Source organism: Carya illinoinensis, chromosome 9 (assembly GCF_018687715.1).
Source record: "Carya illinoinensis cultivar Pawnee chromosome 9, C.illinoinensisPawnee_v1, whole genome shotgun sequence".
In the NCBI taxonomy this organism is placed as follows: domain Eukaryota; kingdom Viridiplantae; phylum Streptophyta; class Magnoliopsida; order Fagales; family Juglandaceae; genus Carya; species Carya illinoinensis.
Genome location: NC_056760.1, coordinates 5,718,482 through 5,742,356, shown reverse-complemented (window position 1 = coordinate 5,742,356; position 23,875 = coordinate 5,718,482). Strand labels below are relative to the sequence as shown.

Sequence of the window (23,875 nt, the reverse complement as noted above, 5' to 3'; positions counted from 1 at the left end):
TTTTAAGTTTTGTTCCCATTCCCACCCCTATTAACCACCGTTTTGGTTCGACTTAGTAAACCAGATGGATCTAAACATTACGTGTCAAACTGCTGAAAAACTATATGGATAAAATAGAACAATTTAAATTAATCTGTCCTTATCAAAAGCAGCATAAAGGATCTGTTGGAGTCAAATTCTAGTTCTCACAAGCACTGCATGCATGCTTTGTGTGCTGCTCTTTGATCCATGCATGCCCACTTGCCACCATAAACATTGAACTTGATCGGTAGGAAGTCGATTTTTGGGTAACATTAGGCTTTCAACGAAAGAAATTTATAACTTGATCAATTAATTAATTAATTAATGACATGATCATTAAGGCCCAGCTAGCACATGATTGTAACAAATACTTATGTATATGCTACCCAATCCGAATAGACGACTAGCAGGGTTAGAGTAGTATTGAATTTGAAAACGAATCAAGTATAGTTGGGTTGAAGGTTGTTACAATATAAAATAAATAATAAATTCTACATCTTCCTAATAGTATAACTTTTTGAGATAAGTAGTATTTTTATATGATATTAAAGAAGAGGTATTGGGTTCGAACTTTGATTCTATATTCTATCTATTAAGGGAGAGTCGAGTCTAAATATGAAGAGTAGTGTTAAGAAATAAAATAAATAATAAAATTTAATTATATCTTTTTATTAATTTAAAATTTTAAAATAAGTGATAATTTTATTGAGGTAAATGGCATGTTTAATTTAATAAACTAGTCAAGAAATTACATGTCAATGGAATATCCTACCATCTAAATTCTCGGTTCATGTACGACGTTTTCTGCAGTAATTAAAGACCTTGAGACTTTTTCGTTAAAACAAAAACGTTAGAAAGAAGACATGTGGTAATTTTCTCAGATATTGGTGATCGATGACAAAAGAAATGAACAGATCAAAGAGGTACGTACGGTCTCTATATGGAACAATGCAGGCAGACAGAGCCATCATATGTGCATCATCCATCGATATCACAGGTGTTTGATCGCGCCAAAGTCCTGCAAAAGTATCCTCACATTTTGATGTGTCAGGCTGCATTTGGCTCTACGTACCTTTGGCAACGTAGTTTTCCCATATTTTATCATTACCTCTTTTGAATGTTTTTTTATGTTCTAACTCCATTAGGGAATTAGCAATTGCACTTCGAATTAAACAAGAAAACGAAAATCCCATTAGACGTTGTTCCATTTTTTATGTTTTTCCTCGTAATTTTTAGTATTTGTAGTTTCTTGAATTTCATATATAAGAGTTGAGATGACATTCCCCACCTTGACCCATCAATGACACAAGTGGTGCCGAAAGGGCACCATTGCCCCCATCATGCAGTGACACGTGCTATAATTTCTGGATCATTCCTATATACGGACTCACATTGAAATATTAATCTTTAATAAATTAAAAAGGTATTTTAATTAACTAAGGAGGCTGCAGGCTGCTTCTTGTGGCCACCAAACATTGGCAAGCCAATAATTAGTTGATGTTTAAGCTCTGAATTATTTGTTTGCTCAATCAAATGAATTATAAATTGAGGGAGTGATATAGTTCTAAGTTTTAAAGAAAAATCGATATGAATTTATATGATATATTAAATCTATTTTATAATACAAATAACTTTATTATAGCATATTATATCAAATTATATCAATTTATGAGTCTATTTTTATAAAATTTTTTTGTAATTAAAATATTTTTCTTATAAATTATATATATATATATAATGAACTGTTAACCTATATATATAACTTCCCAGATGGACATGTTGGAATCTTTCTCCAACAGATCATTATATGCTGATTATTAACATTTTAATCACCAGTTTGTTTCCCCCCTCTTTCCTTTTTCTTTTGTGCTATTTTTGTTGGATATGATTTGTCCGAGTTGTTGCCGTGATTCCATTGATAATCTCTACTTATCCCACCACGATCACCATTCCCACGTGCCAATTCACCAAATCAACCCTTTCACCATTCACATTCATCGGCGTGTGACTTTCACACGCTGTCATCGACATTCATGAATTTTCCGCGCCGCCCTCAATGATGGCACTTTAGCCTCCATTTTCTAATCAAAGACAGATCTCACCTTTACCCCCATGCATGCATTTGTTCATGTTGAGTTGGTAGATTTTACATCGATAGTGTTGGACCATTTTGAAAAGATTGATCAATCAAAATATAGTAGAAAAATGTGAGATTTTGCGAATTAGAATAATATTGCGCACACGTAATATTTTGACTATAACTTTGATTAGAGATATCATAATTGCACATATGATCTTAATTCAAAAAGTTTTATTTTTGTGTGCACATCAAGATCACCACATCATGCCTAATGGTCTCTATTTCAACCCCAAAATCAAGTTTTTTCTCTCTAAATATTCATTTTAAGTTATTTTCTTCTTTTATGATAATATTTTGCTGTCACTTTTAAAGATAATTCTTATTTTGATTTGAAACAAATTTTTGGTAAAATATTTATTTTATTTTGTATTTTACTTTTACGTAATGATTGTGATTTTACCCTTTTGGGCAAAATTCTCAAGATCTCAATTTTTTTTTTTAATATTTAAGCCTAACTTGTGGTTTCAGAATCAATTCTCAATTTTTATGAATAAACTTAGTTCTTAAAGTTAAGAATTCTCTTTATGCTGTATTTTTTTCTTAATCTTAATACCTAATGTCTATTGATTAACTAACCGTAAGAATAATTCTTATTCCAACCCTCGTCTTAAGCTATACTTAGGTAATTATGTGATTTCAGATAATTTGTGAATAATAATGAAAAGTAATATAAAATTAATGATAAAATAGTAAATAATAATTAATAATACTAAAAAATAATAAAAATTAAATAAAATATAATAATAAAATATAAAATAGTAATAGAGTTGAAATCACTCCCCTATCCAAATAAAGCCTTACTCTATCCAAGTTTGGGGAAAGAAATAAGGACCTTCAATTACTATTAGACCCTGCTAAAGCCACAAAGAAAGGCCACCAAATAGATTTCTTTTTTTTTTTCATACATTTTTTTATATCTTTAAATATATTTTTAAAATAAAATTTACAATATCATTTAAAAATAATTTCTTAATTAATAAGTAAAAAAAAAAAAAAAACCGGTGGCTTTTCTACATGGATAAAGCATTATCTATTACTATTTACCTCCAGAATGCAACCCGAAGAAGTTTGTCCCTTCTATTTGTTGCTAGCTAGATACCCTTGCGGTATATCTCAGTGTCTCACAAGGCGGCCCGTCCAGTAATTTTCCTCCCGACAGTCATTTTCGTTGTTTATGATCCAAGTTGTAAGTACGAGATTAAATCAATTATTTAGTATCAATTTCTATTTCTTTTATTTATTCTCTCTCTCTCTCTCTCTCTCTCTCTCTCTCTCTCTCTCTATATATATATATATATTAATAAATCTCCTATTTTGAAGTGTTTATTAAAATTCTCATTCTAATTTCTAATAATAATACTATAAAATCTCTGAACGAAAAATTATAAAAAAAATAAAAATAAAAATAAAGACAGACATTCTGTCTTGTCATTTTGAGATTGCAGATCGAAAACGACCATACAAGAAACTTTACCTAACCAACCGACCAAGTTTGATTTCCATTCACATTCCGCCTGATCGGCAATATCTTTATATTAAAGATAATTAAAATATTGTTTAAGATTAAGCTTACGTACGTTCGCTAAATAGAATGCATGTGGCACTCGTGGTCCGGTCATAATTAATTGTCCTACGTGGCCTTGGATTTCCATCTTCTTCAAAAAATGTACGTGTACCGCTAGAATTGATATTTCGTTAATTATAATGATGGGACGTTTTAAGGAATATCTTAGACATTATCTGACGCAATTGGAATTTAATTAACCTAAGCTAGCTGATCGATAAGATCATCAAGCATAGAATGTAGACCAACCACAAGATATATAAAGGCTAGACCAAGCAAGTAATCAAACCATATTTAATTGTCACGTACAACGTCAATGACTTGACTCATGTCTTAGTGAAAACGTACATAACTATAATTGATTTATTTTTTTTAAGAAAATATGGTATCAATTTTATTAATAAATCCCCATTTATACTAAAAACATATCATGATCATTACCAAATCCAACACGTACCAACCAAAAGAGAGTAACAAATTAATTAGAGAGTGCCCATGTCCAATATTGACTGATCATGATCTTCTTATTAATGTATGGATCGACATGATAGAGTCATAGAAATCAAAATGCTCACTCGTGCGAACAACACGTGCATGAAACACGAGTACCCTAGGTCGTTTGTAACGTGTAGTCACATGAACATAGGTCCATAGGATCATCCCCACATCTATTGTGGTATCCCACCCAGAACCCACGTGATGCCAATTGTTTTTAACCATACAAAATGAGCAGGGTCCCATTTTTTATTTTTTATTTTATTTTTCATATAAGCGACCTAGCTAGAAGAAATTAATAATTCATGGGCCAGAAGAAGATGAGTGCATGGACCGTAGTGTACTTGTTATTCCATCGTGCCAACTTTATATGCATTCATGGTTTTAAGTAATCATGTACATATTATTATTACAGCATGCAGATCTACGTTCTTTTTACAACCCAAGCACGCAAGGCCACTATCGACGGTCTTGGTCCGCCCACTTGTCACCAACCCACATTTACAACTTCGGGGCTAAGAAACTCATCTCTCTCTCTCTCTCCTCCCTTATTTCCTCCCCCCACAAAGTCTTCTTGCTATAAAATTGTGTTGGTAGTTATAGTTTTATCGCCAAAGTTCTGCATAATTTTGTATAGGGTTGCCACCACTACTACAACTGCACCCCACATATATCAATCAAAACTCTTTCGGTCCTTCCAAAGCTCGAGTAATTTTTGATCGTCTTTTATTCATGTTATAATTATTACTCATTTCGTAGCGATTATTAAGATCGAGTCATATATAGACCGATAGGTTTGTAGCCTTAGATAATCGATCGCTTCGATATATAGAAAAGAAAAGATAAGACTCGAAGACATGCTCGCTTCTCACCATCTTCCTAGCCATTTCCTTGCTTCTAAAAATATTGTCGGCTCACCAATTTCTCTAGAGAAACACACTGTTTGGTTTATAGGCAACAATCTCATCCTCTTGCTCTTTTTCAGATTGATTTCTCTTCTTGCTCCTCGATCCAAAGGCTAGAACTTGTTACTTGTTTCCCGGAAATCCTCGATTTGAAGATATCTTTTCCCGTTGTTAATTTTGGGTGTTTTGAGAGATGGGTTTGAGTTCTAAGCAGGTTTCTGGCGATGGGCTTGATTGGAGTCGAGCCTTCTTGCAGGATCAAACAACTTTGGAGCCGCCAAAAACAACTTTGGAGCTGCCAAAAACTCCTCCGATCTTGAGACGGCAACAGCAACAAAATCAGCAGCAACAATCCGAGCCATTAAAGTGTCCGAGGTGTGATTCATCAAACACGAAGTTTTGTTACTACAACAACTATAACAAGTCCCAGCCTCGGCATTTCTGCAGAGCTTGTAAAAGGCACTGGACTAAGGGTGGAACTCTACGCAACGTTCCGGTTGGTGGCGGCCGCAAGAATAAGAGGCTAAAAAAATCAAGCACTGCTACCTCTGCCAGCACCAGCACCAGCGCTAGTGCAGCCACCACCAGCACCACCAATAGCGATGTCGATAATAAGCTCAAGACGGCGCACATGGCTATTCAAGCTCAGCAGCAGAGGCACAATCTTCCTCTTTCACTAGGTGATCAGAAACGCATGCCTGATATCCTCTACCAGGCGTTGATTCTTCCACCATCTTCGCTGCCGCAAAAGAATTTGTTCTACTCCAGCAACTTGGACAGCAAAAATCTCAGTGCCAACAACGTCTGTTTGGGTTCAACTCCGCCTCTTCCTCTAGACGAAAACCTAAACTTTCCCTTCTCAAGCTCAAGCTCTTTTAACACAAGCCCATCTCCAATCCCAACCTCTTTCCAGTCCTCAGATGTTTATAATAATCATAGTACGGATCAAGAGTTCAAAACCATGGGGGAGCCAACCATTACCAATATCATGGCCAACCCAAGGAGCACTGCCACTCAGCCATGGCAGATACCTACAACAACTAGTGGTATGGACGTGTCGACTTACTGGACTTGGGATGATATTGATACCTTTGCCTCCACCGATCTCAATCTACAATGGGATGATTTTGAAATCAAACCATAAAAAAGTTTAACCAGGTTAGCAGTGTCTATTAGTGTGAATCCAGTACTGGGTGTTTACATATATCTTCCGTAAAAGATAGGCACTTCTTTCACAGTGTCGCCGGTCTTTTTGTTGATCTTCTTTTTCAGGTGAACGTACATCTTTATGGTATCTCAATCGGTGAGCGCAGTAGAGAGATGTGGACTGTTTGAAGCTGTCTTTTTTAGTTTCAGCTTCAGGCTAAGGTGCCTATGATCAGTAACTCTACATGATGTCCCTCTCTCTTGATCTTCTCCTTAATTTGATGGAATAGTGTCATGATATATGTTGTAAGGAGCTCAGTTTTGTTCTTAACCATAGATGTCGATAGAATTTTGGATGCTTCGATCATGATCACAGAAGGGTGATCTCCACTCCAGCAGGGCTGATCTGACACAATGTGATGTAAGAATATTCTTGTGGATATGTGTATTTGGATTAATTTGAATATTGATATTAATTACTTGGGATTTGTTTGCTCTTGGTTCATGACCACTTGTTCATGAGAATAATTCTTTCCTCATTTTGGTTGTAAAGTAGTTCTTTAGATATTATTTTTATATTCATCTGGAATCATATTGTAGTTTTGACGGCTTCATGCTATATAGGCTAGCTCTAACTTTAAGGACTAAAATCTCTTTCCAAGGTGGTCATTTCTCATGCATCCTCTCCTTCTAGCCTAGCCTAACTGATCAGCATCATCATGTGCATGGTGGTGACCACCGTTAAATGATTGTTCCTCTAGCTATGATATTATATTTTCCTACGGTTCAATGCATGGTTGAGCCCCATTAGGGGAAGGAATCTGCTGTACAAATTCAGCTTTTTATTCATAAACAAGGCTCCAAATTAACCCACCCAATCACGTTGAAAGGAATCCCTACACGGTTACTAATAATTAAGCCATGCAATAGACTAGGTCGTTTAGTACCTGACCCATCTTGCTAGGTTACATGCTACCACGTTTCAATGGATCTAATAATTTTGCATATATTATTACAAGAATTATTCTATTATTAAGGCAGTAAATAAAATATATTATTCACATAATTTAAATAGTAAAATTTGATTTATAAAATTTAAATTTTAAAATTAATCTTTAAAATTAAATTATATAATGCACACACTTAATAAAAATGTGTGTAAAAGTATTCTACAGAGACTTGAAAATATAATTTTCTTATTACAATGACTGCATTTGTTTTGTTTAGTAGGTAAATCTTTTTGAGCTTTAAAAAAAAAAAAAATCGGGATGCATTTATACACACACTTGGGATTCCTTTAAAAAATGTGTGTATATATGCATATATGCAGATGCATATATGCACACATTTTTTTTTTTCAGAAATGGCCAGACATTTGGGTAAAAACCTGCAGATATGTCTTCCTTTCTAATTTTGAAAAGAAAAAAGAAAAGAAATAAAGAAAGAAAATAAGAGTTGGTTCATTATCTTGATTTCTCGAGGAAAGTCGAGGGCTATGACAATTGAAAAAGTACTGGTGACGGATGTTTCTGAGTAAGCTTTTAATGTATCTCGGGATTTAAGCTGGCTTGTTGCAACAACCATCCTGCTCCAACATTACCGCACATGCAATGTTTTGCTATTACTTTGGCTATAGGTATGCATGGCCTCTTGTAGAGAAGTTCTTAATTTCCACAGGCTATAAGAGCTGGTCCAAAGCGCTGCCATCTAGTCTCCAGTGGTGCAACATGAGAGAGGCACGCTTTGCAATGTTTTTGTTGCCCATGTACTTTTAAACAACCATTTTCTTTATTTGGTTCAGAAAACTTAATGAGCAATGAGACAATACAACAAACAAGGCTCGAGCATTTGGAAGAAGAACTAAAAACTATGGAAACAGGGGAAAGAAAAAAGGCAAGGCTGGCATCAAAACAACAGGTGGCCAAAATTAAAAACTACAAGGCTCAACAAAAGAAATCTGCTATTTACAAACTTAAAATAGAAGAATGGCAAATAAATTTATGTGGTGTGCCAATAAACGATTTGCAAATAGATTTATTCGAAACAAAAAGATCTACAAAGTAAAGTCCTCAAGCTAATCCAGATCACAATACAGATGTGGATATCCAATTACATGATCAAACGCTCTAAGAGGGGAATATGATCAGTTGACATGAAACCCAATCAACTGATCGATTACATATTAGAATATCACAAGCCTCTCTCCAAGAGAGGAACTATAGTTTCTCCATCCTCACACCAGTGTCCCTTGCATAGGTAGACGTAACATCGTTTGCCTTGGAATAGCTAACATAATAAAGCTGGGAGAATATACCTGTTAAGACCACGAAAGCAGCCCCAGCCCCAAAAACTCCCTTTCTTAGCATCTCACAGGAAGGAGGATTACTTGTCAATCGAGTCATGTATTGAGTGTGGTAGGCATTTCGCACAGAACCAGCCAGCAAGCATGATTGAGCAATAATAAACATGACCCTGAAATGTAGTACGGCAAGTCAGTCTCGACTTTGAGATCATTACAAGGAAAAACATCCTTATTTTTCTGTTGGGCAAGATCTAAACACAGAACCTACCCTAACCCTGCCCTGCCCTCTGTCACTTGACTCAAGCGCCAAGGCCAAAGGGCACTAAATAGCACATTTCAATTCAGTAGCAACTTCAGGCTAATCAAGAGGGTTGATTTTGATCATTCGAATGAAGTCATTCGGTGAGAAAGACCAAGTCTTTTAATATGACTGTTGTTATTAAGCACGTACCAGCAGGTAATGAATAAGCAAATTGCCCATGCTCTAGAACCACTTGGTCTCAAAGCTTTCCCGCAGCACAAGCAACGACTTGCCACCACAATCAGGACTTGACTAGCCATTAGGAACAGGAATGACCCAACACCTAAGCCAGTTGCGATGTCAGAGTCATAAACGCAATAACTGTAATTTGGATCTTTTGTTAACCGGGCCTGTCAGAGGAAAGGAAATCAGGATTAGGACCATCTCATACACGAGTTCAGAAAATCTACCCTGTTCTCTAATTGCACACAGTGAGCAGGAGGAATAGTCCATTTTAACGAACGAACTCTGAATTTTTCATTTTAGGGTTTGCAAACGGATTTGATTATGTATCAAACAACTACTAAACCCCTCTCAAGAAAGGACAAAAGGAGACGAAAAAGATGGGTCCGCAGAAACAACAAAACAGATAGTCGGTGAAATATCCATTCCAAATGCTGGAAATCCATCCCCGACACCAAGACAAGACACAAAAAAATCACAATACGAACGCAGAAAGACCCCATTTTTTTTCGCACTTAGCACACCCAAATTCCAAGACTACGCCTTCAAGCCATTAACCAAAAATCACATAAACTTCATAGAAGAAGCGGTCACAGATAATGAAAACAAACAGATTCTTAAGGAAGACGAACTAACTTTTGTCCTTCTTTGCTCGGCAGCAACAGCAAGAGCAAAAGCTATCAGATCCAACACGAACACCACGACAAGTAACAGCGTGGAAGCCATGACTTACGACCTAGAAATGTTGTAACTCTATCTCTCTGTGTATGTCTCTCTCAACTCACAAAGAGTCACAGAAAAAGATCAAAAATGTTTATTGAGCTTAAGGAAATCCAAACTGCATGAAAAGAAACAAACAAACGGTAAAATTGTTATCATATATACACACAAAATAAATAAATGCACTCGATATCTGCCGGTTACTTTACCCGAGGCCGAGGGAGAGGTAAAATGCACAATATTTCGAATCGAGTATGATGGGAGAGAGAGAATCCTCATTTACCTAGTGTTGCACTCTCTTCCTTTTCCTTGCTCTGCCACCTATTTTGCACTCTCTTCCTTCAATCAATATTCGTGTCCAGCTTCATTGACCAATAATGTCATTTTGAGACTCTTTTGAAAAAGGGTGGCGGTGCTACGAAGCCACCGAACGGTTTTTTTTCAAACATTTTTTAAAATTTCTTTACATATTTTTTTTAAAATTTAAAAATTATAAATTTATTAAAAAATGCTTCTTTAATCGAGTTAAAAAAAAATATTCAATCCATAGATTTTATACAAGTGTTTTATAGGTGAGAGTAGTGTTTTTCTTTAATTAAAAAACTTGGGTGGCCAGGATTTTTTATGAAAAGTTATTATATTCATCATCTTTATATTATATATTATATCAATTTTTTTTGTTTTATTTTTTCTAAATTAAAAGAATTTTTTTACTTATTATTCATATACTATATTTGATAAAAAAAATAGAAAAATCATGTATAATGTAGAGATGATGTGTAGAATTTTTCTTTTGTGTAAAGAAAAATATTAATTTAAATAGATAAATTGCATAAAAAAATTACATAAAAGTAAATTCATAAATTTATATGACTTATAATCTACTATATTAATTTTATAATAAAAGTAATTTTATAATTTGACGCACCATAATATATTACGTCAGTTTGTAAATTTACTTTTATATAATTTATGAAAATATAATTATCTTTATAAAATATTTTTTATGAATATAATATAAAAAACTAAATCTATACTTTTAAGTAAGTATAAGTTTTTAGAATAATTAATGAATTCAAACCATATCAAAGTAAATATCTTGAATTTTGAACTCCTCCATACCCACATAGGGTTAAATTTTTAGAAGTAGCAATGATTCCACCCGGCTACCCAAGGTCTTACAAGTGTGCAAATTTTATATATAAGTGATATACACGGACTTGGGATCACATTCAATTTCAGATTTATATCACTGTCGGTCGTAACAGTTATCTGCCACATGACCAACTAACAAAAAACGGTTACATGGTACATCAACTAAGATAAAAATATCTGCATTTAAATTTATAATAAGTAATATGTTTATATATTCTACTTGTAAACAACAAAACTTGTAGATAAATGCAGTAAATGAAAGGTTTATTGTTTTTAAAAGAGTTAGTTGCCCTGCAAAGCAGCAAAATGAAGGCGAGTGGAGAAGTGCATCAATTCTGCTCGTTAATTTATTGGAATATCATGCACCAACTAGCTAGGATGTGTTGTTTTGGGTCCTTTAATTAGTTTAAGAAATCATTTCCAAGGTGGTTCTTTACTAAACTAAAGCTCATGATATCAGAAGAATCTCTATTGCTCAACAACTTTAGTAAAACTCAAATGGGATGTAATGTAAGTTTTTCTTTCTCTTGTTCATCTCCCCGAACATATCATTGCTTTATTCTTTTAGATCGTGCATGTCTTCCGTCTATTTACCACTAATTTTTTTAGTTTATTACTTAGTTTTATTGTACTTTTTCTTTAATGTTTTTTTTTTTTATAGAAATTTTATTTTGGACTTTTATTTATTTTTTATTCTTGTAACTTTCAATTTTTTTTTTTCGTTTCCTATGACGTCCTCCACCGTAATTAAGGATAATCAATAAAATTTGTCTATCAGTAAAAAAACAAAAAATAAAGAAAATGGTGGATATTCTTTATCAAGTGTATTTATTTTTATTTTTTTATACATTGGGAGATTTAGGAATGAAGATCAAAACCAAAATCTCTGTTTTGAAGGCAGAGTCTTTTGCCATCATGACACAACCTTTGACTTGTCAAGTTTGTTTGTAGTCCTAGGATTTTACTAACCACCCTTATGTAGATCACATGCCTTGCTAATAAATGCCGAGGTACTACGCTTAGACAAGGTCACACCAACCTAACTCAATTAAGTTGTTTAATTTAATTTGATAAATACAAAACTATAAGATTCACATTGTGATTTTCTTCGGCAGAGCACTCTTATTGAATTAGACATCCTAGTTCAAAGTCAAAAATTTGCTTAATAGAACATAAAAAACACATGCATTGGATTAGATAAGTCCAAATAAATTTGATTTTGAGCTACAATGATTTGACTCCTCAGGTCATATTTTGACCTGTTACTGTAGCTCGACCTTATGTTTTTTATATTATAGTTATAATGTTGGCTTGAATTTTTTATGGTATGGAAGTTTTTTTAGGACTATAATATTATTTTTAATTAACATATAATTGATAAAATAGTAAAATATGATAAAATTAAATCAATTAAAAATTAAAAAAAATTAAAGTAATATTATTTTATTATTATATAAAAAACAAATAGATAATTTAATATGGGGATTGGTTTGACTTTAGCTATTCCAAGGAGAGTACTATATACTGAAAGTTCTTAGAGGGTAACTTTTATTCTATTTTATTTTCGAGTTTTTTTTTTTTAAAACTAATGAGCGTATTGTTGTAAATGCATTCATATGTTTGGTGGACGGTCTTTTAGTTCTACCTCTGCAAATTCTCTTTTACCCATTCACGTGATCTCTTAGAATTCTTAAGTTCAAGTACAAATCATTGACTTTTTAAAACGTATATTCTCTATAATTCTCCGACAATAATAACCCATATCAGCCAATGTCTATATAAATCCAACTTGATTTCTTTAATGCTTTGATTAACAGAGTGGTTGCCAATTGATAAGGTTGAGTTTATAACTTTCTTCAACCCTGACAAACAAACAGTTGACCACCTTCAATTGGATTTTACAGTGAAAAGACCAAAATATATATATATATATATTGTTTCATGAAGCATATTTGAACCTACATTGCATCAGATTTAGAGAATAAAAAAGGAAATAAAAGAAAAACAGAAATGAAGACTAGTTGCAGTGTTTTAGTATTTAGTGGCAGGCTAGGCCAATGCAATGTTTAAGCCAGAAGTAATTGCAGAAGTTTTTTGCAGATAGTCTTGTTTGAGAGCCCTGAATTTGGCTGCCAATTGGTCATAGTCTGGTAGCTTAGGGTGCACGTGGCTACGAGATGAGGTGGTGCTCTTTGGTCTTTCAGGGGAGTTTGCCATGGTCCCAGAACAAGTAGTACGTGCAAATCTTTCCGGCTCTGCATGGCGATTAGATGCCTTCGAGCAGGATTCTTGGGACGAGGCACCGCCGGTTAGACAATCTGATACTTCTGCTCCTCCCAATTGATTGCTTTTCTTATTAACAGGGTCAGCCTGAGATGCCATTTTACTGTTTTTTCCCCAGGGGTTCTTAGGAGGAGAATTCCAAACCTGTAGACACTTTTCTAGACTAAAATGATGAATAGAGAAACCTGCTAATGCAGCCATGCCCCTCTTTTGCCTCCAAGATGAACTTTCCCAATCAAATTTGTCCTTGATAATGCAGTTTGAGCTCCTGTGATTGTGCGTGCATTTCCCATGCACTTCCAGTTGCTGATGAGACAAGCTCTTCTCATGAAATTTGTATGAAGAGCTCCTGGCTTCTTGGGCTGGCATCCTTCTCCAGTGCTTAATCTGCGGAAAGAATCGATGATACAGGCACTTTTTACTTGGTGAAAATTTGCACGTTGAACTATAAGAAAGTTGATCTCGCGCATCGTGATTCCTGCTCAATGCTGGTGACGGACAAGATTGGTCTGAATGACTCTTCTCAAAATCAGATCTCCTTTTCCACCATTTCCAACTTGTTTTCACCCTTTTGAAATGATCCCCTGGGCATGCTCTCTTGTGCTTTGTTTCAGGTATTGTAGTGACAGATTCACAACTTTCCAGCTGAGACGAAACAAACGAGCCTGCTCTGTGTACACCGTTATTGCGTTTACATGGGAGGATAGTTGGGTTGAATATAAATATCCTTTTATCCTCGCCAGTGTCATCTTGTACACCAAACTGAAACTCTTGTATTTCATCCAGGTAAACAATACTTCTCCTGTGAAACTGAAACGAAATCTCGGATGATGTAGCTGTTTGTCCTATTTTTACCCTGTTATCATTAGAAGCTGCAGAAAGCGCTTCTGAGCAGAAACTTTCATCATTTCTCTGGCAAGATACGTTACTTGGGAAACGTTTAGGCTCATATAAATATTCATGATTTTCCCTGGAAGACGCATTTGTTGGGACAACGTTAGCATATGAAACTAACGCATGGACTCCACTTTCAGTGTTATCATTGACCTGGGTCTCTCCAGTCTCTCCCTCAAAACCAAATCCTTCCCATTCGCAATCATGTTTCCCTGACAACTGCAATTGAATGACTCGTTTCAGGGTTTGTATGATAAGACTTCATAAATAATAATTGAAATGAGGAGGAATAATATCATAGTAGTTGTGGCATGGACACATATACCTGCATGACTTGTTTGTGCTTATTACCATATCCAAGTTGCCCCAGATGGAGGCTATAATCGATAGCTATTTCATTTATCAATCTAAGTTTCACTTCATGTGGAACGGAGCTTATGCTGAGTTTCTTCCTTATCTAAAACATCAGTGTTGGGGGTTAGTGCAGAGTAACAACCACAGAGAACAGATAGGTGGTGGAAATCCTTAGAAATGTCAGTGATAATCACCAACCTCTTGATTCACAAGACTTCCAGGACACATGTCTACAGAAGGCTTTGTGAATATGTGTCCATAACGCTCTCCAAACAGTTTCCGAATTATTTGTAGTTCAGGCAGATCCCCAAACCATGCAGCGGCAAATACCAAAGTCGAAACCGCTTCCTTAACATCATTAGGACAATCCCTATAAAAGACAAAAAAAAAAAAAAAAAATTACATCTTATGTATTTACATAAGATACAACCTTAACATTAGATAGAATAGTTCTTTAATTTTCATACTTGTGCCTGCGAATGTAGGGGAAGTGGATGATGATGAATCCACAGAAGTGTTCTAACAGATCATATGCAGCCAATAAGCTCTCGTCCTTGAAAAGTTGTTCAACCTGAAAATTCAAACACAAGTTTTTGTCACAGAGAAGATGAATCGATTTTACTAGAGTTATACAGTCATGCATCTTTCTGTGCACGGAACCAAATGACATGATTTCATTCCTATGCCACAATCATATCTGAAAACAGAACACACGATTACAATTATACCTCAGTGATCTATTTCATTATATTGGCAATATAACATTTACTTGGTAGCTTCAGAGAGAAATTTATTGGTACCCGGGCAAAAGCACTTTCGTCTTGGCCGTTCTTGAGAAGCTGAGCAATGTCTTCCCGTAAATGCCTCACAATTGAGCATCTCCTTTTCTTCAGAATCTTAAGACGGCACTGGACGCGTTTCACCAACTTCTTGCTGCAACGAGCATGATGTATACATGTATAAGCACTAATCAATTCTTATTGCTTAAGAATAAAGATAATGTAGATGGTTTTCATCTAATTTACCATTTAGAAGCTTTGTTCCATCCAAAGAGAATGTCAAACATGTCGGAATAATCATGCGGACAGGCCTCCGGCAGATAGATTACAGGCAGAAGTTGGTGTGCAGGAGAGTGAAAGAGAAATGGTCTGTGGTAGTCATGGAGGTAACTGAACTAGGCCATGTTGTTCTCACAATATTGGACAGTTGGGAAGTTAGCAGCATACATAGCTAAAGCTAAATAACAAGCTTTATTGTTTGAAATTGGCATGACAGTTTGCCTCCAAAAACTGCTCCACGTTCTGAGTGGAGGCATTTTCAGTAGCAGCAGTTATGTTTTGTGCGAGCAAAATGAGAGAAGTTTAAGAAGGGAAAGTCCATAGTGTGCGCCTTTTTTTGGATAAATTAAAAAGAGAAATGATATTTGCAGTTGTGGTAGTCTAGGAAAGGACGCACCCGTAAAATTGCTCTAAAAAGCTATTTTTAACGGTAAAATTAGATTATTTGGTTATTACATGTTAAATTATATGATTTTTAATCTCCAAAAACATAAAAAGTTTGTTTCTCATTTTCCTCAAACATATTCTTTTAAATAATATTTCAATTTTAAAAAAGATTATTACTGGACAATAGTGCCCATATAATTTTTATATAATTACAATTTTGCCCTGTGATCTTATCATAAATTAACAGGCACTACTTCAAATGACCTTTTATTTCATTTATACTTCTAAAACACTTTTTATATTATTTCTAAATATAACGTGTTTGAAAAATGTCTTAAATATATGATTATCAAACAATAAATAATTTTTTAACAATGAAGTTTATTACTTAAACTCTACAATTAAAAATGCTAAAATTAAAAATTATAGTACCCACTACAATCTACACAACATGCATTGTATCTAATAATAATAACATTAATCATTTAAACTCTCAAACAAAACATCAATTAGGGGCTGTTTGGATGGTGAGATCGATGAATTGATTAGATGAGATGAAATGGTTTTAGATAAAAATTGAAAGTTGAATAAAATATTATTTTTTAATATTATTATTTTGAGATTTAAAAAAGTTAAACTATTTATTATATTTTATGTGAAAATTTAAAAAAATTATAATAATAAGATGATAAATAGATATGAGATGAGATGGTTTCTGAATAAAAAAATCATGACAATCCTCTAATATAAAAACAAAAAAGAATAGTAACAATTAAATCCCATGAGAACTCATGTTTTCCCCTTTCAGTACCAAACACGTACTTTTTTTTGGTAAGCTTTTGGCATTGTAATGTAGGGCAGTAAATACTAGAGCCTTTTCGGTTTCTTAATTTAAGACGTTAATTCCATACTTGTATGGTATTCTTCATATCCACGTACAAGCATGTAATTTAATATAATATTGAGACTATATATCTTTGACATTTCAGGCATCCTTTACAAATCAAACAAGACATAACAAAGGTTGCACTTTTCTGTTGTTTATGCATGTACTTATAATGTTCCACATTGAAGTACCCACGGGTCCCTCCCAATATTTGGTATTGACATATTAGTAATCCTATCGATGGAGATGTGTCCTCAAGTGTACTGCATGGATTGTACTGCTAAATCTATATCATGTACTTACTCTCAAACTTAACAGGAATGTAAATGTACTGGATTTATGTATTGCTATATATAGAAAACCTCAGCTCTTTAATTAAGTTCTAGCTAATATATACATGGTGTCCATTGTCCAAGCCCTCCTTCAAGGATCTTACGGCTCCTCTTGATCTGATCTCTCCTCCTGCCGACGGCCGTTTCCTTATTTCTTCACGTACATGATCTCCTAGTCTTTTCTTTTCCATGACTCCCAAGACAATACTTCCAGCTAGCTCTTTATCTTTTGATCTTCTACGCCAGATACTAACGCAACCGCCCATGCCAGTACACCATTGAAAGACGAGACGAACACTCAAAACGATTCGTGGTATTTTTCAAAATCAAGCTGCAAGCTGTCCTATATTATTTTTTCAATGCTGTACAACGACCCGTGGAGTTAGAACTCAGCCGGTTTTCAACTGGCCTGCGGGCGGTTTCTAGAGGAGTACCTCTACCTTACGCTCATTTTATTCGTGGTGTACGTCGGCATTAATTGGTATGAACGGAGCATGATTTCTTTGAATCTTCTAATCTATATCTAGTTTTTATTTCTCGATGAATTTGCGGCCATTTTGTCTTTTTCTTGAGAATTAATGAGTAATAATGTACTCTTGTTTAAATCTAGCTAATTATCCTTTTTTATATTAGTTTCAAACAATGAATCACTACTTCTCTTTCTTTTTCACTATTCCAACAACCCATGCATCATCAATATAATTTAGCTCGTGAATAATTGAGTCATAGTGATCGAACCTATGTACCTTGAGTTGAGAGCAAAGTAACATGCATGGCAGTAGGAAAATGATGTGTTTAATTTTCATTTTTTAATTTGATTAATGGAAGCGGATTAGCTCTACCAAACCCACTAGGTTAGTACCCCATGCATATTGCAAGGATTAGGTTAAATATTTTTTTAAGGCGTCCAGTGAAAAATGACGTTCTGACAATTTCGTCGCCTCTAAACATCGAAAATCACTTCATATTTTATCATATAAATATAATAAATTTACACTGGATGCCCAACTTGTGAGGGTTTCCCTCTATTTTATTATATAGATGCCTTTTCTAGATAATATTAAGAAATAATAGATCGAACCCCAAAAACAAGGTGATGACTTTACTTAATTAAATGGAAAACCCATGTGAATGAGATGGCCAAGTCGATCGTGCTTTTTTATCGGATGGGATCATAGGAAGCCACGTTGTTGACTTTGTCTTTTAGAGTTGTCCCGCATGACCCGCATAGCTAGGCTGCACTATTCTTCCTCGTGCCTTCTTATTATTGATTTATTTTCATCAACTTTTAATAAGTTGGACGAACTTTCATCTAACTTTCAAATCCAATGGCTAAAAAGTCGGTGTTCAATTATTAATATTCATATATGGTAGTCGATCTAGAGCAAGCTAGCTAGATAACTTGCATTGGCTCGTTCATTATAAAGATAATATTTAGATCGACAGAAAATTCAAATTAGTTTGGTCAATGTAGAAAATCCAATTTAAAAAACTTTTATCTCCCTTCCTAGCTACTGGCAAACAAAGAAAAAATAACTTGGAAAGGTTGACAAGCAACCACTTTCACAATTAGAGATTTTCTTGATGACAAGGATTTTGAGGAATCAACATCAGTGTAATATTTGCTTTACACATTCAACATATGCTTATTTATTAGCATTCGTCCAAACTTTGCTTAATTATTGAATTTCAAATTACTATGTTTTAAAGAAATCCCAGGACTTACTGTCACAATTTCACATGCAAAGCTTATTATAATACGTTGGCTAATTATATCACTAATTAATCTTAAAGCTAGTTGCTAAATATTAGTATTAGCAGTGAAATTAATGCACCGAAATAGAATCCTAATTATATCACTAATTACTAATTAGCAAAATTTTAATTTCAAAAAGCTTAATTAATTCCCCGATAAAATTCCCCACGTGTGGTCTTCATTACAAAATAAACTCGATCGTCAGCTTCCAAAATTGACAATGTGCATGAACATTTTGAGATAAGTATTTTTGTTTCCATTTTTATTTTTATTTTTCGAGTTGGCATGAGCTCAGATCGAGAAAAGTCTTGCGGAGTTCGATTATAAAAACATAAGCCTTTGCTCTTTAACTTGGCACCAAAAGCAGCCATGGCTTCTCTCTCAACTCAATCACCCTCCACTAGCATCAACACGGTGGCCGCTGCCACCACCAACTTCTCTTTCTATCCAACCTTTCCAAAAAGAACCCAGATTTCAAAATTTGGAAAGCGGAACCTTCGCCTTGCTCCTGGAGCACTGTCATGCAGAGCCGCAAACAATGACCAAAACCTTACGTCTAGCTCCAAAGATGGACAGCCTTCTCAAGGGAAGTTCGACAGGAGAGATGTCCTCATTGGCCTAGGAGGACTCTATGGTGCTGCTGGTCTTTACAATGATCCTTTTGCCTTGGCAGCTCCCGTGTCAGCACCGGACATAACAAAGTGCGGCAAGGCAGACTTTCCGGCCGGCGCAAAACCAACCAACTGCTGCCCACCACCATCCACAAAGATCATAGATTTTAAGCTACCTACCAAGAACTCCCCCTTGCGTGTTAGGCCTGCTGCTCATTTGGCTGACAAGGAGTACATAGCCAAATATAACAAGGCCATTGAGCTCATGAAAGCCCTTCCAGCTGACGATCCACGTAATTTCACACAACAGGCTAATGTCCATTGCGCCTATTGTGATGGGGCCTACGAGCAAGTTGGTTTCCCAAACCTTGACATCCAAGTACACAATTCTTGGCTCTTTTTTCCATTCCATCGCTACTACTTGTACTTCTATGAGAAGATCTTGGGAAAGTTGATTGGGGATCCCACCTTTGCCTTGCCATTTTGGAACTGGGACGCTCCTGCTGGCATGCAATTGCCAGCCATGTATGCCGACCCCAAGTCACCACTCTATGATGCTCTTCGCAACGCCAATCACCAGCCACCGACCCTGATGGACCTTGACTATAACGGTACTGATGTGGCAACAACAAATCAAGACCAACTCTCTAGCAATCTCAGCATCATGTACAGGCAAATGGTATCCAATGGCAAGAATGCCAAGCTATTTCTCGGCAGCGCTTACCGTGCTGGGGATGACCCTGACCCAGGTGCCGGCTCTGTAGAGAATATTCCCCACGGTCCTGTCCACATATGGACTGGTGACAATACCCAGCCTAATTTGGAGGACATGGGAAACTTCTACTCGGCTGGTAGAGATCCAATCTTTTTCGCTCACCACTCCAATGTTGACCGAATGTGGGCCGTATGGAAGACATTGGGAGGAAAAAGAACTGATTTCACAGATTCAGATTGGTTAAATGCAGGATTTCTCTTCTACGATGAAAATGGACAGGCTGTTCGTGTTAAGGTTAAGGACTGCCTTGACACCACCAAGTTGGGTTATGTTTATCAAGATGTTGATCTTCCTTGGCTAAACTCTAGGCCGACTCGCAAATCTAAGCTCAAGAAAGTGGCGAAATTTATTCGTTTAGGGCATCATGGGGATGAAGCAATTGCAGCTGAAACATCCCCAAGCGTCAAGTTCCCGATTGTTTTGGACAAGGTGATAAGTACTGTGGTCGCTAGGCCCAGGAAATCGAGGAGCAAGAAAGAAAAGGAAGAAGAGGAGGAAGTGTTAGTGATTGAAGGCATCGAGTTTGATAGAGATGCGCCGGTGAAGTTCGACGTTTTTATAAATGATGAGGACGACTCGCCTACCACTAGGCCAGACAAGACGGAGTTCGCAGGAAGCTTTGTGAACGTACCGCATAAGCACAAACATGGTAAGAAGATGAACACCATCTTGAGGTTGGGGATCTCTGACTTGTTGGAGGACTTAGATGCTGAAGGCGATGACACTATTGTGGTGACTTTGGTTCCACGGTATGGGAAAGGGCTGGCCTCCATTGGTGGGATCAAGATTGAGCTAAGTGATTGAAATCCTCAACAATCAGTAGTACTGTTGTGGTAATTTCCATTCATCATGGTCTGCTCTTGATCTTTTGTGTTAATTCCTACCCGGTATTTCTTGCGAAATTGTGGTACGTTATTAATCGACCAATCGGGCTATTTTCTTTAAATTATCCTGTAATTGGGCAGCAGCTTGTCTATCTAATAAAATCATCTACATGATCTTGTCTTTGTTCATTATGGTTTTCCACTTTCCATTTGTTTTCCCGTTGTTTTGTCGACAGCCAATTAAGGTTATCGATCGGATGCATGAAATAAGCCTTGTCACCCATACTGTTGCACGTTCGGAAGGGCCCGAGTTTTCTTCATTTGTATGAATTTATTTTTTAAATGGTTATGGATATATAAACCGATATGAATATATAATTGGTATAAGTGAGTGATCAGATAAACAAAACTCTCCATTTGAAAGGGATAATATTCATTTATTATAAAATATATGATAAGAGTCTTCATCATTTTTCACTTATCATGAATTTAGCTAAATATTTTCAAAAATACAACGATGAAAACGTGTCTCGTAATTATGCTAAAAAAAAGATATTGCTCAGAAAAATATAGTTGTAAGCATAATTATGTACTAATTTATGTATTGATCAAAAAGTAAATTTTATTAAAAATAGTATTAATTTAAATTTTAAATATAAATAAATCAATATTAATATATAAATTAGTACGCGATTTTATTTATATATAATAAAATTTAAAATGAAATGAGGAGCTAGATTGAAAAAATAAAAATAAAAATGAACAGGTAGTAGGATCCTGTTAGCTAGCTAGGAACGATTGGGAGCTACTACTGTTACTTTAAGCTTAAAATATGTGTTACTGGATGCCATGCTAGATAACAGTGAGATCTAGGATTTGGAGGATTTTTTGAGTTTTGAAACTTTATCATAGTCTACAGTTGATTTTCTGACATCCCATTTGTTAATTTTTTGGAGTAAGCACAGCTACCCAGGTTGTCGGTAATTCTTTTTTTTTTTTTTAACATTATTCTGTAGAGTCACCGGTAACCTTTTTATTTTTTGGTTAGGGTGCGGTCCAATTTTGACCACTGAGCGTGTCCGTTTGGCATAATTTTTTATTATTTTTTAAAATATTTAAATATTTTAAAAAAATAAAAAAATATATCAATATATTAAAAATCATTTTCTCTTCTTTGATTATTAAATAATTTTTTTTTTAACAAGATATATACTGTAATCTAAAATATTTTCTTGAGTGGTACCGGACAGCCACCGTCCTTGAATTGTACCTGTCTTCATAATGAATCATGATGAATCTGAATAGTATTATTAAAGATGCATAGGGCGGGACATGAAGCTCCATTAACGATTACCAAATTAGAAAGAAATTATTGTATAGCTAGCACGATTGATTTCCATCCCCTTTCGGCTTTTGGTGGATCTTCTAGTACTCATCCTGAGATTGGTCAATTAAAGCAAGTTGTTCCGTGCACGTCTCTTTTTCGTCTCCCTCGTCTATTTTTTTTGTCATGAAGTAATTGTTAAATTATGGATGTATTTTCACTTTTTATATTAATTTTTCCTTCTTTCTGTTGTTTTGGTGGGAGATTTTATCTACACTTATCACGTACTGGCCTACTTCAGTACCTCTTGATCTATAAGCTATCGATACACCAAATAGCATCACTACCTGCAACGTGTCCCATCCGTCTGTCCATTTGGCTTATGCACACGTACGTGAGTGCCAATATCACACGTACGCAGTCAGGTTTTATTATTTCAATTTTTTTAGAGAGATTGTATGTATCGTTCATGAATTAATGGTTACCCACCTATATGGGAGATGAGATTTTCGTCCATTCATGCATCATTAATTATAGGATGGTCTTGGTGCACAACCTAGCTTTAAAAGTAAGCATTTCATTAAATCAAGATATATGAGCAGAGGGCAGGTTTACCTGCCAAACACTCTATTACATTTATAGCAGACCACGAGAATTTCTAAATGGCATTAAACCCCCTGAATTATTTAATTTGGATTATTAATAAAAGCACAGTACGAAATGATTTAGATGAACGACTCAAGTCTCAAGTAACCAAAATAATAAAATACAATAACAATTAAAAATTTGATATACCTTATAAATACTAAACAACTTGCAATCAATTCATATGGTCACGTCACATTAATCTGTGCACCCCAAAACATGCTTAATTTCCTCTCACTCTCTCTATATTTTATATATATATATAATGCGTGTTTACAAAGACTTTGAAAACCTAGCATTGATATATATATATATATATATATATATTATTCGTAACTCTTATTTCAATGGAAGAGTCTACACATCCCATGCGTGCTTGCATACGCCTCTGTATATCCTGTTATTATTTTCTCTTTAATCACATGCATACAATATAAAAAATAAATAAATAAAAGAGATCAAGTGTCATAGATACAAAAGTATCACGTAAAAATAAACTCATAAATTAATATATTTTTATATGATTTGTTAAATTTATTTTAAAATAAAAATAATTTTATAATTTAACATACTATCATATTAATTTATGTCAATTTATAAATTTATCTTCACGTAATATCTTTATTACTAAAATATTTATTTTTCAAATTTATATCACCGTTTTGCGAGAGTCCCTAGGCATGCCCTCCTGTCCTGTGTTTCGTATGTATTGGTGTCAAATTCAAAATTTTCCCGGTGAGATGGAAATGGACGACCTAGTTCTGTAAAGTCCGGAAGCAACTCAGAAAATGTTTTTGCAGTCGTGCTCAGATTT

The 23,875-nt window shown here is 34.9% G+C and overlaps 4 protein-coding genes across 5 annotated transcripts; 2 read left to right on the top strand and 2 right to left on the bottom strand.

Moving 5' to 3' along the window:
* Positions 1-4,809: 4,809 nt before the first annotated feature.
* LOC122277290 (dof zinc finger protein DOF1.4-like) lies at positions 4,810-6,770 on the top strand. Its single transcript, XM_043087240.1, has 2 exons — positions 4,810-6,283; positions 6,398-6,770. Exon 1 carries the CDS (start codon positions 5,319-5,321, stop codon positions 6,267-6,269), a length of 951 nt encoding a protein of 316 aa, XP_042943174.1. The 5' UTR covers positions 4,810-5,318; the 3' UTR covers positions 6,270-6,283; positions 6,398-6,770.
* A 1,509-nt stretch (positions 6,771-8,279) lies between these two features.
* Positions 8,280-10,203, bottom strand: LOC122275312. 2 transcript variants are annotated; one of them, XM_043084321.1, is made up of 4 exons: positions 10,061-10,203; positions 9,694-9,895; positions 9,025-9,224; positions 8,280-8,743 (listed from the first exon to the last, which is right to left on the bottom strand). In XM_043084321.1, exons 2-4 carry the CDS (start codon positions 9,781-9,783, stop codon positions 8,488-8,490), a joined length of 546 nt encoding a protein of 181 aa, XP_042940255.1. In that variant the 5' UTR covers positions 9,784-9,895; positions 10,061-10,203; the 3' UTR covers positions 8,280-8,487. The 2 variants fall into 2 exon arrangements, with proteins under 2 accessions (XP_042940255.1, XP_042940254.1); XM_043084320.1 differs by having other exon boundaries at positions 9,987-10,143.
* Positions 10,204-12,884: 2,681 nt separating this feature from the next.
* LOC122277736 lies at positions 12,885-15,146 on the bottom strand. The gene is made up of 4 exons (XM_043087836.1): positions 14,931-15,146; positions 14,662-14,833; positions 14,435-14,566; positions 12,885-14,328 (listed from the first exon to the last, which is right to left on the bottom strand). The coding sequence occupies exons 1-4, from the start codon at positions 15,131-15,133 to the stop codon at positions 12,982-12,984; spliced, it is 1,854 nt and encodes a 617-aa protein (XP_042943770.1). The 5' UTR covers positions 15,134-15,146; the 3' UTR covers positions 12,885-12,981.
* A 2,036-nt stretch (positions 15,147-17,182) lies between these two features.
* Positions 17,183-21,281, top strand: LOC122276550 (polyphenol oxidase, chloroplastic-like). Its single transcript, XM_043086370.1, has one exon. It carries the CDS (start codon positions 19,252-19,254, stop codon positions 21,070-21,072), a length of 1,821 nt encoding a protein of 606 aa, XP_042942304.1. The 5' UTR covers positions 17,183-19,251; the 3' UTR covers positions 21,073-21,281.
* The last annotated feature ends 2,594 nt before the right edge of the window (positions 21,282-23,875 follow it).

Excerpts from the sequence above, each read along its gene's own strand:
- LOC122277290 (XM_043087240.1), top strand. The coding sequence starts at position 5,319 with ATGGGTTTGAGTTCTAAGCAGGTTTCTGGCGATGGGCTTGATTGGAGT.
- LOC122275312 (XM_043084321.1), bottom strand. The coding sequence starts at position 9,783 with ATGGCTTCCACGCTGTTACTTGTCGTGGTGTTCGTGTTGGATCTGATA. Across the intron at positions 9,225-9,693 it reads CCGAGCAAAGAAGGACAAAA|GCCCGGTTAACAAAAGATCC; the intron begins GTTAGTTCGTCT and ends TTCCTCTGACAG. Across the intron at positions 8,744-9,024 it reads TGCTTATTCATTACCTGCTG|GGTCATGTTTATTATTGCTC; the intron begins GTACGTGCTTAA and ends ACTACATTTCAG.
- LOC122276550 (XM_043086370.1), top strand. The coding sequence starts at position 19,252 with ATGGCTTCTCTCTCAACTCAATCACCCTCCACTAGCATCAACACGGTG.
- LOC122277736 (XM_043087836.1), bottom strand. The coding sequence starts at position 15,133 with ATGTCATTTGGTTCCGTGCACAGAAAGATGCATGACTGTATAACTCTA. Across the intron at positions 14,834-14,930 it reads CCCTACATTCGCAGGCACAA|GGATTGTCCTAATGATGTTA; the intron begins GTATGAAAATTA and ends TGTCTTTTATAG. Across the intron at positions 14,329-14,434 it reads AGCACAAACAAGTCATGCAG|TTGTCAGGGAAACATGATTG; the intron begins GTATATGTGTCC and ends ATTCAATTGCAG.